Source organism: Pseudopodoces humilis, chromosome 2 (assembly GCF_049639895.1).
Source record: "Pseudopodoces humilis isolate 2021_Gansu_Grassland_sample_001 chromosome 2, ASM4963989v1, whole genome shotgun sequence".
In the NCBI taxonomy this organism is placed as follows: domain Eukaryota; kingdom Metazoa; phylum Chordata; class Aves; order Passeriformes; family Paridae; genus Pseudopodoces; species Pseudopodoces humilis.
In genome coordinates, this window is record NC_142201.1 from 27,877,501 (window position 1) to 27,890,395 (window position 12,895).

The 12,895-nt window shown below is 34.5% G+C and overlaps 1 protein-coding gene across 3 annotated transcripts in view; it reads right to left on the reverse strand.

The window, feature by feature from the left end:
- Positions 1-12,895, reverse strand: part of MRPS9 (mitochondrial ribosomal protein S9) — a 34,074-nt gene that overhangs the window by 824 nt on the left and 20,355 nt on the right. For all 3 annotated transcript variants that reach the window (XM_014263269.2, XM_088051638.1, XM_088051636.1), the window contains 5 exons: positions 8,833-8,915; positions 6,096-6,171; positions 3,256-3,424; positions 1,736-1,844; positions 764-933 (listed from right to left, as the gene is read on the reverse strand). In XM_014263269.2, coding sequence (XP_014118744.1) covers positions 764-933; positions 1,736-1,844; positions 3,256-3,424; positions 6,096-6,171; positions 8,833-8,915 — 607 coding nt within the window. The remainder of the gene's footprint in view (positions 1-763; positions 934-1,735; positions 1,845-3,255; positions 3,425-6,095; positions 6,172-8,832; positions 8,916-12,895) is intronic.

The window sequence follows — 12,895 nt, forward strand, 5'->3', positions numbered from 1 at the left end:
GTCAAAGAAACTTGTTGCAAAGCATGAAGACAGCTTTGGTTTCATGGCTGGCAATAGAGTGAAAAAAAATCACAGCTGTTCTGCCACTAATACAGGCAGGTATTCTTGCTCCTAATCCAGAGAGAGCATGGTTAAAAGCTCACCATTCGTAATTCTGCATTTGCTGAAACAGCATGGACATCTCATCACCGAGAAGCATCAGATCCTGCAGTTATCTAAATACATTCTATCTTATCCTCGGTAACTTGTAAACACAAAATAATGCAAGAGAGGGAAGTAGCTCCCTCGGTTTGCCTAGTTGCATGCAGTACATTTATGCTCATCACTCTCTCTTCAAAGCCAACCCTCCAGCGTTTATGTTGGAGAAGAAAACTTTTTAAAACATGAACAAGACGCAACCAGCCAAGTAAAACAAACCACAATCTCAGTACCTTACAGCTCACTAATGTCTGATCCAGATTTATTTAGCAGTGAATACACATTTATGTTCTGTGATTCTATGTTGAGGCAATATAAGCTGGTTAATAGACCTAAAAGAGGTCATGAACAGATGGAAAAACGCTTGAGAAGTCATCCAAAATGTACACAAAGGATGCTAGGAAACAAGGAAAAACAGTCTATAAATAAATGCAGATCCCTTTCATACAATATACAAGGTTTCACTGGGATTATTTACTCAAATCTGATCCTTAATGATCCTTGTATTAATTCTGCTAATTACCAGAAACACATTAAGAAACATTGAAATAATTTCAATTCCTACCTTGCCTCATGAATTCCACCTCCTTTTCTGTCACAAAACTCCTTAAGGCTTTTGCAGAGGCTAAACGTATTGCTCCAGCCTGTGCAGATCTTCCTCCACCAGAGACTGTGCAAACCATATCATGTTTTCCAATTCTGCCAAGAAACTGGAAAGGGAACAACAACTGTTCCCTAAGGAAAAAAAAAATTGGAAAAAAAGAAAGAATTGAAAAGATTCATGTGCATAAAGTTCCATGCTATGCACATTTCTTATCATTGTATATACAAAAACACAGTTAACTGTTGGGCAGAGATCCAGAAAGGCATTCATATCTCATTCAAATCAATAGGAAATTAGCAGCTAGGAGCATATTCCAACTGCCAATGGTAAGTACTTTAAGTTCAGTTTTATAACTACTTTTTTTATTCCTCTACTTATCTAAGGAAGCCAAAACCCATCAGTTCTGGATATTAAAACTGAGCAAGCTTTCCCTCTATTTTTGAGCTTAAAAATCATAATATAAAATAAAAATAAAAATCACATTAGGAATAGAAACTTTATATCAGCCTAATGAGAAGTCTTCCCTATATCAGATTGTGCACATCCTCCAAAATCTGAAGCTTTAAATGAAAAGTCTCACTTTGCATGTTACTGTATACCAGAGTAATTAAACATGCATGCACTTTGCAAAACAATGTTTATTATTTACTTTTAAAATAAATTTCAAGCCCTTTCTAAGGGGACTAAAATTTGAATTATTAAAACAATCCATGCTCTTGGTTTTTGCATCTCTTCAGAAAAGGTGAGGCAAGGAGCACAGAGGAAGACTTGCCTATCATTAAACTCCTGAAAATTAGGAGGAAATGCAAGACACAGTTTTATAAAACAGATAGTTACACAGAGATAAGAACATAGAATCAACACAGCACTGACATGTATGGTGTTACTTTAGCTGGAATAAGTAAAAAACCCAGCATTTCATAGTGCTCTCACCTGTCCTGCAGCACTGGGAAGTAATGTAAAATGTCTATTCCATTTACTGTAATTTTTCCAGTCCCGTTGTCATAAATTATTGCAGTAGCTCTTGCAGTTTTTCTTTTACCTTAAAGGATTAAACCAAACATTTTATGAAGCTTCAATATTCTACAGAACTTCAAGTGTCCAAGTAATTAAACAAATCTCAACACACTCATATATTGCCAGCTGTTTGGTTTTACAGGTTGAGGTAAAAAAAAAAAAAGAAATGCAAACCAAGAACAAGTATCTTTCAATATATTTTAATCAGTGTCTGTTAAGTGGGGGAGAAGTGTGTGTTGGGAAACCAATCTCCTTCAGCACAAAGGAAGCAATCATTCTGATAAAGAAATTATGAAACAAATAAGACATTCTTCTTCATTTTGGGGTTGATGAGGTACAAACAAGACTGGTTTTGAACTTATTAAACCTGGTGGCTTTTCTTAAATCACACAGGTTGCATGCTCATCAAACTTCGTTAACTACTGTTCTGAAGATACTACTGAAAACCAGTGCAAATTAAATCATGGTTTGGTGATCTCATATCTCTTTGTTGTCGTGTAATCTTGAACACAACCCAGGTAAAGCAGAGCTCTCTAGCCATTTTGCCCCTCAAATTCCCTGTGACCTTTGTTCTCATCTGCTGCCTGCTGCATAATAATCAACAACTGGAAGACTCCTCTTAAATGTACAGCATAAAGTGTGCGTGCACGTTTTGTCCAGAAAGTCATCAGCCCTTCCTATACAAGCTGTTGCCGCATTATTTTTCCTATGCAATCATTCATATCCTGTACTATATTGTTTTCCAGCTGTGTCTCTCCAGTGAAAACGTAACAGCCTGTGTTTAGAAGATACAGAGACCTTCACGGCTTTTCTCTAACATCCCCTCCTTTTCGGTATGAATGATCAATATCCCATTATCCATCTCTGTCTCATAATATTTAGAAATTTCCTCTTCTCATTTTCCTAGGCTGTTTGTAAATATCCAGATGCCTTGCTATTCCTTGCTATTTATTCTTTGAATCTTCAAAGTTCCCCTTTGCTGGACTTCCTACAAAAATAATGTAGTATTAAATTAGTAGTCTAAGCATGCTGTTTTTATACTAAGCAACAACAGTGTTACATCCATGGAATTGTTCATATGTGTTTGTGCTCCTGCAGTCCTCCACTCTTTATGTTCAGCAGTCACTCTGGCCAAAAATGAAAGTCCTTTTGTATCCTACAACCTGTAACGCAATGGGGTCTCTAACAGAGGTATCACTATATAGAAATACAGATCAAAAACAAATGATAGGAATCTGGGCAAAAACCTTGTACTTTCTGACCAGTCCATGTCTTGGTGGTCAATAACATGACTAACAGCTATACATGTAGTATATGTATACATGAGCATATAAAATGAAGTAGTGACACCTTCAGCTGTGTTGTACATACTATAAAGAAAGCAGTGTGAAGAGGAACAAAGTCTGCATTGTTACCAATCAACCTGAAGTTATTACCTTCCCCAGTGCTGAAGGCCACTCCTTGCTCATCATACTGCAAGGGCTCAATAACCACCTTCTGCAACTGCACAGGAACTTCCTTGGAAAACTTCTGTATATACTTCTCCTCGATGTCAGCACATGGCAATGCTACCAATTTTTGTAGGAGTTGAATAAATCTTGTGTACTGTAAGACAACATGACTTCATTAAAATATGCAAGTGTAATTGCATTTGCGAAAACTTTCTATTTTTATTTAATGGATCTTTCCTACTTCACTTTTATTGATGATTTCTGACAAGATGACACTTTTGCACCTACATGCTGATTTAAGAACAGCATGCAGTTGCATCATTTGCTGTGTGACTAAAGACATCTAGTTCTTTCTTCAGAAAACACTAAAACTTTACTCCAAAGCATAACCAACCCCTTTTTAATAGAGGATTATTGTATTAGAATGAAGTTCATCTCACTTTAAAAAAACTAACACTGGGGGGATGTCTTAATTATTTTATTATTGTTTTATTAAAATAGGAAAAGGGAAAGATTTTCACCTGCTTTTTAGTAAGTCAGCATATTCACTGATTTGGAAATAATTTTATTTCACTGAACTGAATCTCATAAATGATTATATTTCATAACATATACAAAAAATGCCTATCTTTGGCTGTTCAAGCTGAGTTACTTTAATGTTTATGATTTCCTTTAAAACTGAACAATCAAGGTATTTAAAAATTCAAGAGATACTTGACTTAAAGGGCAACCTCTTGAAATAAATTATCCTTTGCTACTGTGTGGTTCTCCTTCCCCCTTATATCTCCCTCCAAAGTTCTTCAACATGTGATTAAAGAGTACACACTAGTGTGTTAACCCATTTGTGCCAAAAGCTGGGATGTCCTGTTACCAAGTGTTATTGGCAGGAACTCCAGACAGCTGTCACCAGATATAAGAGTATCATACCATCAAAAATGGATTTTTCATATAGATATGATAACCTGATTTTTGAAGTTTTTTTTACTTACAAGTAGTTATTGCATGTATTTGTTCTTCAGTCTGTTACCAGAGTCTTCTCTAGCACAATACTACAACTCTTCTTGTAACTTAATAATAGTCCCTGGAACTTTGACATTATTTAAAACTACTTCCACCTAACAAATATGACACAGACTTGTGGTAAAGCCTTTGAAGAGCAGAAATATGGAAATACAAAATTGTAAAAATTGTAGAGGCTATACAAGTAGAAAGCTTCCAGCAGTTTTCACTTGTAGAGTGCAAGAAGAAAAAAATCAATAGCTCTGATTTTGTTTAATATGGTGTAAACACCACTGAATTTTTTGTTGCAGTGGCAAAAGGGAAGAATTTGAGCAGGTAAGACTGGCAGCTTATACTCAGACATTTCAAATATATTTAAACAATGTTTTTTACGATACTCTGAGGCTTTGTGTTCTTACATGGGAGAGGCCAGTATGTAGAAGGGTTTGGTGTAGGTTTTTGGTTGGTTGGGGTTTTTTTAAGATTATTGCAATGTACTTTTACAGATGTAGATAGAATGTACGAATACCATGTAGTAAAGAACACCAAGCTGTTTGGTTGTACAAGTAGACCTGGCACTTGGAGAGGAAAAACGGCCATTCCAAATGCAGGAGCTACTGAAAATACCTTAGTCTAAACGGCTTCTACTGTGAGCAAGATACAGAAAGTCTCTCGGGTATTATCAGGATGGTGAATTGACAACAACTACTTCCAACTTATGCTTATGGATTACAGTCTGCTTGAGACCTTTTTACAGCCCACAGACAATGAAGCCATCACATGCCATGGTTCCAGATGACAACTGAGCAAAGGGCATGTTTGCTGCTGTTATTCTATTTTTGTAAAGCTGTTGTTCACAGGACAGACAAGATTGAGGAACACTGCTTCTAGGTGAGAAAACACTTGGAATGTTCAGAGAAATAGAGTTAGTCTGGTACTGTCATATTCAGGCTTCCAAAAGCTGGCCTGATAGACTGAACCTGCTGTTAAAAAAATCAAATGCTCTTTAGGGGACTGTAGGGAAAAGCTCTGAGTGAGAAAAAAGTGTGTGACTATTAGGATGAATAGTCTTATCCCCGGAGACAGATGTAAAGGATGACTCCAAACCTACAGAGTGATACAGTTTGCGGACACTGAGGAAACTGCAAAACTCTTCTCTCTCCCACCATATTCATTCCAAGGAGAATGTAACAGGAGATATCTGTATCAAACCACAGATCTATACAGCTTTGTGTCTTGCTTTGGTTATTTGATTTTTTAGTCAATCACTAAGAAAAAGGGCTCTTTATTTCTAGCAAGCCCTCTGTGATTTTTTATCACTACCATGTCATCTCTAACATTAAATAACTTAATTCTCTGCAGGTTTACTATTGTACCAATCCATGGCATTTTCCCATGTTGAATATTTACCCCTTCTCTACAATTAGTAACAGTGGCTCTAGTCCTATCTATTTTTCATCTGTAACTACAATAACTGACTATTTATTTCTTTAATAAATTCTTATACCCCATTTCTGACCACATAATTAGATAACAAGTGCTCTAGGCCTCACAATGTTGCCAGGAGAAAAACTTAATTATGATAGTAACAATGGAAAGTTCTTCAGAGTTCTATATTGTGCTAGATAAAAAATATCAACACAAGTCACTTCAAACAATATGAATGTGACAGTGCTGTGAACATATACAGATTTCATCAGAAGACAGAAAACTCTTTTGAAGAGAACCCGCTCCTGCATAATACCTTTCCAGTATCCAAAAACGCACCCAGAGTCCATATTTTTAAGACACAAACTTCCTTAAGATTGGGAAGATTAATTACTTACATCATCATCTGACACTTTTTCTAACAACATTTCTTCCAATTCAATCTTAGTCAGCCATCTGCTGCCAGCCAGGTTTCTGTTTAAAATATCACATATATTCTTCCTTTAATTAACCATGCAATTAGAGTTACATCACAAAAGACCACACATACAGTCAGTCTTCATTCAGAAATACATTTTCCATTACAAATGAATGCAGATCACATTCCTATAGTAAACAGGAGAAGGCCTACGTTGATTTTAAAAGATGTGCCTTTTGAAAGGTATGGTGACTTCATGTATTGAACTAACCACATGACCATTATGAGTATCAGCTATGCATTATTCATATTATTGAAGTCTGAGATTGAATTAGAGTAATACTGTAGTAGGAAGTGATCTTCCCCCCAACTTATGACTTACTCTTAAAAGTCTGCTGCCTGGAAAAATTTGGTTTACTAGCAGCAAAGAGCAAAATCAAAGGCAGAATGTTGTAATCAAATTATTTTGCCACTGATCTTTACTTTTCTGATCAATATAAAGAACAGCACTAGCAGTAACCATGGTCATAGCAGTGTACATTACAGTGTACCCTATCTACCGTGTAACCGTGAGCTGCTCCGCACAGTGACTGCACTGATGATAACAAAAGCAGAAATTTCTAAGCAAACAGCCTCAAACAGAGATGCTAACACAAAGAAAAACCAATGCTTGAAGTAAATCTTTGAAATATATATGATACAAAGTGATGAACTGTACAGCCATAAATATACATACCAACATTATCAGGTAAATTTAAGGCAAAGATGTAACTAAGTTTCTTAACTCTGGTTTTCTAGAAACAGTGTTTTCAGCAGCATTGAGGAAGCTGTGATTCAGTAAAACACTCCTTCTGAAGGTGTATTTAAGGAGTTCTGCTTCTCAAGCATGCATTTTAATGCTATTCTGAGTCAGGACATGAGAAAGGATTATTTAGAAACAATGCAGATTTTAGAAATGATTTTAAAAAGCTTCCAATCCTGACAGACTTAAGTATATACTTACATTTACATATTGTTACTTGCTACTTCCACTGAAGCTGGAAAAAATTTCTTGTATGTGAGAAGCTATAAACTTGAAGTAGTTCAGATCAGGTCCTAACCCTACAGTTAATATTACGGAATGCATTCACAATACATTATTTTCTGGGGAAAAAACCCTAACAAAACTCCATGCCTCTCAAACCAAAAAAACAGCCCTTCCCACCAACCCTCTACCTACACTTAGGAGAGAAATTATCCTATCCAGACTAATCTCAGAGGAAGTATCATATCCAGTGTGAGAACTAAGTCACAAAAATCCTTTAAATTCTCTGAGCTTTACAAACCTAACAGGCAAAAAAACTTTCATCTCTGACTAGCTTTAGGTCATTTTTCACATCAGTAAATCCACTGGCTGAGCTCTGTAAGGAGTCAGGCTATTTTTCAGCAGCATAAAACTAAATTCATTTGTTCTCTTGTCTGCTCAGAACCTAACACGAATCTATAATAAAACATCCTGTGGGTCATAGAATGCTATTTATATCATGAAGAAACATGAACTTCTGTTATTTAAGAAATTGAAATAATCTCAGCAAATTAATCCTTTCTCTTCCTAACGTAAAAAACAAATGGCTGAAATGAAGAACAAACCAACATGATGTGCTCCTGGAACAATACATAAATGTGGCTAAAAAATACACAGCAAGAACAAAGATAAAAACAACCTGGGACTGGGAAAAAATAACTATACAGAAAAGCAGTAAATGCCTAAACCAAAACTTCCTAGTTGTAGCCATTTATTTTAAACACTTGCTTAACTTAATTTTGTAATATAAAATCTTTGCAAGAAATCTCAAAATAAAAAATCTAGACTACAGTCTAAGGGCAAGCAGCACTTAAAAGCATATCCTGATTGGATACACTTAGAAAACAACAACTGTAGCTTTCCCATAGCTTCTGGTTGACATGGGTCTTTTCTGTCCTAGTGGCTAACTAGATGAAGAACTTGCTGTGCATACCAGAGAAGTTAAACAGAAAAAAAGATACACTAAATTCAATCACTAATAGTGGTGATGATTAAAGAAATCCACCCAAATGAGCTTTTCTAAAATTACTAGGTTTTGATGATTTCTGTTCAAAGCCATTAGAAGAAAAACAGTGAAATTATGTATTTTGAAACTCTTAAATTTAAATATTGGTAAGTTAAAATATTCAAGAACTGTAATTAAAGACTATTAACGAGCTCAGTCTTGGGTCTTGAGATATTTACCTCCTTTTTTCAAAATGCTTTAATGAAAGACCTAATTTGAAAAATTCATACAGAATATGTTTTATATATATATGTAACATTCATATATATGAATATACATATGTTTCATACAGAAACATAGAATTTTGGATATTTTCTGTTTATTTTCAAATCACACTTCAGAACTTTTATAAAGCAAAGAATATTGAAAAAAGCAGAGCGATATTAAAGAATAAGAGAAACAGATGGGGTTTCCTTACTTTAACGATGAGAAGTGAGTGCTCCACACATATCTGGATAAACTTTTCAACATGAAATTACCATACAAATATTACACAAGGAATAGATCAAAAGCCTGAAAATGTGTTTGTGGAATAGCAGATAGGTAGAGTGGGGAACTACCAGAGGTGCTAAGACTAAATATGAATGACAGAATATGAGAGCACATCAAGAAAACTGCTATAAATATTCATTCATTTTGTAAGCTTACCTTTTTTCCTTTTGTAGAGGAAGGTCTTGAGCTATCAGTTGGTCTTGATGCTTCTGAACGTTCAAAAATTTTTCATATGTTTCCTTAAATATATATGGAAAAAGTATTTAAATAGTTTTCATTTAATATTTAAATTTTTCTACTTAAAACACATGTTTTATGTGGTTTTACTCTTCAGACACTTAAAATACAGAGGTCAGAAAACAAGCAGAGCTCTGACAAAAAAAAGTGTAGTTCAAAATAATTGATTTTGAATTCTGCAGCAGTGTTTTTTAGCTTCTTACATATGATTGTAAAAGAAATAAATTTAGTGTATACAGAAAGACAACTACATTTGTATAATAAATGCAACTCCAAAACATACTGCACAATAATTTTATCAGTGCATTCACATTTCGGTTTGACTTCTTCAAAATACTGACAAGGTTTAAGACTTACTTAATTTCATTTAGGAATTTTGTACATGTAGAAGTGTCAGATTTACTGGTCGTCTGTACCAGTCACAACTTCTTATCCTGGCATATCTACATGGACAGAAAGTTGCACATTTACCATAGTAAGAATCTCTGTTCTTTCAACTGTAGAGATGTACTTACTCTGAATTTTCAGTATTTTTAAATAGTTTTCTCAAAATTCTTAGCTATGTTATTATTTTCAAACAATACTGTGACAGTGATTTAGCACTTCAGGAAAAAAAAACCAAAGGGGAAAATACTCAAAAAAGTCACAGTAAAAATATTACAGAAAACCACATTTTAAATAAAGTATTTTTAGGGTTTTTTTTTTCCATTTCAGAAACTAATGAAGACTACTTGTTCTAAAATATAACAGCTAATACTCTTAATTATAACAGTGATCCAAATGCAAAGCTAAATAGGAGTATTTGGAGAAATAATTATAAATTATATTGAAACAACAGGTACTTCTATGCCGAATAATTCACTTTCATTTATGAGTGAAACAGAAAGCTTATAGTCACTTTCCTATATTGTACTAATATGAGTTTTAACAAATACTAGAGAGAAACAACAGTGTAAGTATTAGTGGGGACAAGAAACAATGGTTTGGAGGTTCTTTTATTGTATTACTTATAAAACAGTCAAGGAAGAAACATGAGACAGCTCTGTGCTGTCAGATATTAACTAATGAAATATAAATTCTTAACATAAAACTGGGATTTGTAACAGGATACAGTGAAATTTCTGCAACAGCTTAAAAATAACCCCAAAATAGAAGCCCCTTGCTTAGTTATAAACACCTACTGTTCAAGCTGATTTTTTCACTAATATAAAACACACCTGCACATACACTAAAAATATTTGTACTTAAAATGTATGAACAAAGAACACATTGTTATCTGGGCTGCACTCAAAGCATTTAAATAGGGACAACTCACTGAAACCTCTGACGCAGGTCACTGATGACATTTTTAATGGCACAGTGGAACAAAATATTTTAAAAATAATTCCACACTTAAAAATCTTGAAGTACAAAATCATTCCCATTTGAGACAGCATGAAAATTCATATATTATAGTAGTAAGCCTTTCAGAAATCCTTTATTTTTCATGAGATAATTGTATCAGATAGGAACTAGGAAACATTTTCAACTTAAAAAAAGTTCATTTATCCTCAAACGCCAGCAACATTACATAGAAGAGCAGAAAACCTATTTTCAGTATTTTCAAACCTCACAAATGTAACTCTAATCCTTTAAGAAAACCAGATTGGTATCACTACTGTGGGCAAGATTTATGTCACATCACTCTACTAATCTTAACAACTGAGCTGACCACGAGGCCTCAAAAATTATTGCCCGTACATTAGAAGCGTAAGTACAGTTTGGGTTAGAGCTCATGAGATGTGCCTGCACCAAGTTATTTTTAGGTATTTGTAATTAAGACACGGGAAAGAATGAGCATGGAAGTTTTGGCTTTGGACCATAGAGGAAGGCAGAGAAGGGAAAGGAGAGCTGTCTCTGTCCTGGAGCAAGCTGGGGAGAGCTCAGCTGGAACAGTCTCAGAGATTGAATCTGATGAACTCCATGAGTTTCTGCATTTGGAAGAAGTCAAACCAGGCACAAAGATGATATTTTGGTGTCAGATGCTCAGAAGTAGTACTGGGTTATTAGGTCTTATAAATGTGTAAGGATGTTTTTCACCTTACTGATACTTTTCACTTAACCTCTTACCTTCAAAGGCAGAGGTTGTCACCACTCTACCTGCAAAAGCAGTCTCTTGTCTGCCTCCTCACAAACACCCATCTCTCCTCCAAAACATTCAGGCATACATATTTATTTATTGGTATGGTCAGCAAAAACGCATGAACAGAGGCTCAACACAGCTACAACAGAGTTCCTTAAAAAAGGACACAGGGAGGTAATTGCAGTTGTGACCTTAAGACAGACTACAGTCAGAATTGCTTCTAAACCGCAACTCAAGTATTGTCACAGGAATATTGTGTCATATAACATGACAAGTTAAAAGAAGACTTAAGGATTTTGCCATATTTGGAAACTATTGATAAACACAGGCAAAGAAAATAAGTTATGGGTAACCATCTACCACTTTTTAGCCTCAGAAATTGTCAGTTACAATGACAAAAAACTTTAAAACAGCTGCAACAATAAAATTTTACTGAAGACCCTCCCTAGGTCCCAAAGAACATCAACACTCCACAGCCTGTTTAAGTTCTAAGAACATGCACTTTTAAGAATTAAAACGATTTCTTTAAACTGTTCTGGTTAAATTACAGCAATCACATCTATTCAGACAAAGAACCCTTTACACGGGAGATGAAGTCAAGCAACATTGAAAAGTAGCATTTTAAAGTAATTCCAAGTGTAAGAGAAACGTTAAATATAATTTCCTACATATTTCCGGCAATGAAAGTGGACTGGCAATTCTTGTAACATTTTGGTCTGAAGTACTAAAAAAAAAATAAATTTGATGCATGTATCTAATCTCTGTATAGAGATAAAGCCAACAGACTGAAAGAACCACTCACATGTAAAGTAAAGTATGTGGATGAGCCTTTGCAAAATCAGGAATCACACGTAATGCCCAATAATTTATCTGACAAATCTTCACTCCCCAACGATTAAAGAAAGCTTCTGAAGACACACTTGCTTTTTCAAAGCTGGCAGGTGAAGATTTTACTAATCACTTGAGGATTCAATAGTCCAATTCATGACTGTACACATCTGTGTGTCTTGTAAACTCAGCTATTACACAATCAAAATAGCTGATTTTACAAGATTGACTATGTACTGAAACGCTTCCATTTCTAATAGAGAGATCAAATTTCAGATCTCTACAAGGACACTTAAAATAATAATAAATTTATTTTACTCTGCATTAAAAAAATAGGGAAGGAATCAGCAAATGAAATCCTAAAAGAGATTTTTAGGGGGGAAAAAATTATATTAACATTATAGTTAAGATAAGCTGCAAAACCCACATTTTACCCCAGCTGGCACTTTACTTTGTTTTTTGTGTTTTGAGTTCAGCATACACTTTGAAGGGTTTTAAGTTTTGGAATATTTCTGAGAGTTAAAATGTTCAATTGTTAGAGCATTCACCTCAATCCACAAGCCCTGATATTCCTAAAAAACGTACAAGAAGCACAATTACATGGAATTACTATTTTCCTGTATGAAAGGTATGGTATGAAGATAGCATTTTGTCTTGCTCTTCATATTACAAAAATTTCATTATTCTAAAAAACTTTTAAGTTAAATGATGATCAAATGCACTATCAAACATTTGTGAAATGGTGCTTCATGCAATAAACATTCTTTTGTGTATCAGAAGAAAAATAAATTGTCCTTTTCCCTACAGCTAAACTTTATTCAACATGCAGAAAAACAATAATGCATGTTACAAATACCTTGTATGGTAGTTAATTTCATATTGAAAGCCAAACATGCATATTGGCAATTATAATACATACAAAGATAGTTCATTTTCAGTAAGTGGACAATATTATTTATTAGCACTAACTAAACAATAATACTATGCTCAGTTATATAACTAACAAGTAATACAAGTTCCACTATGTATTAA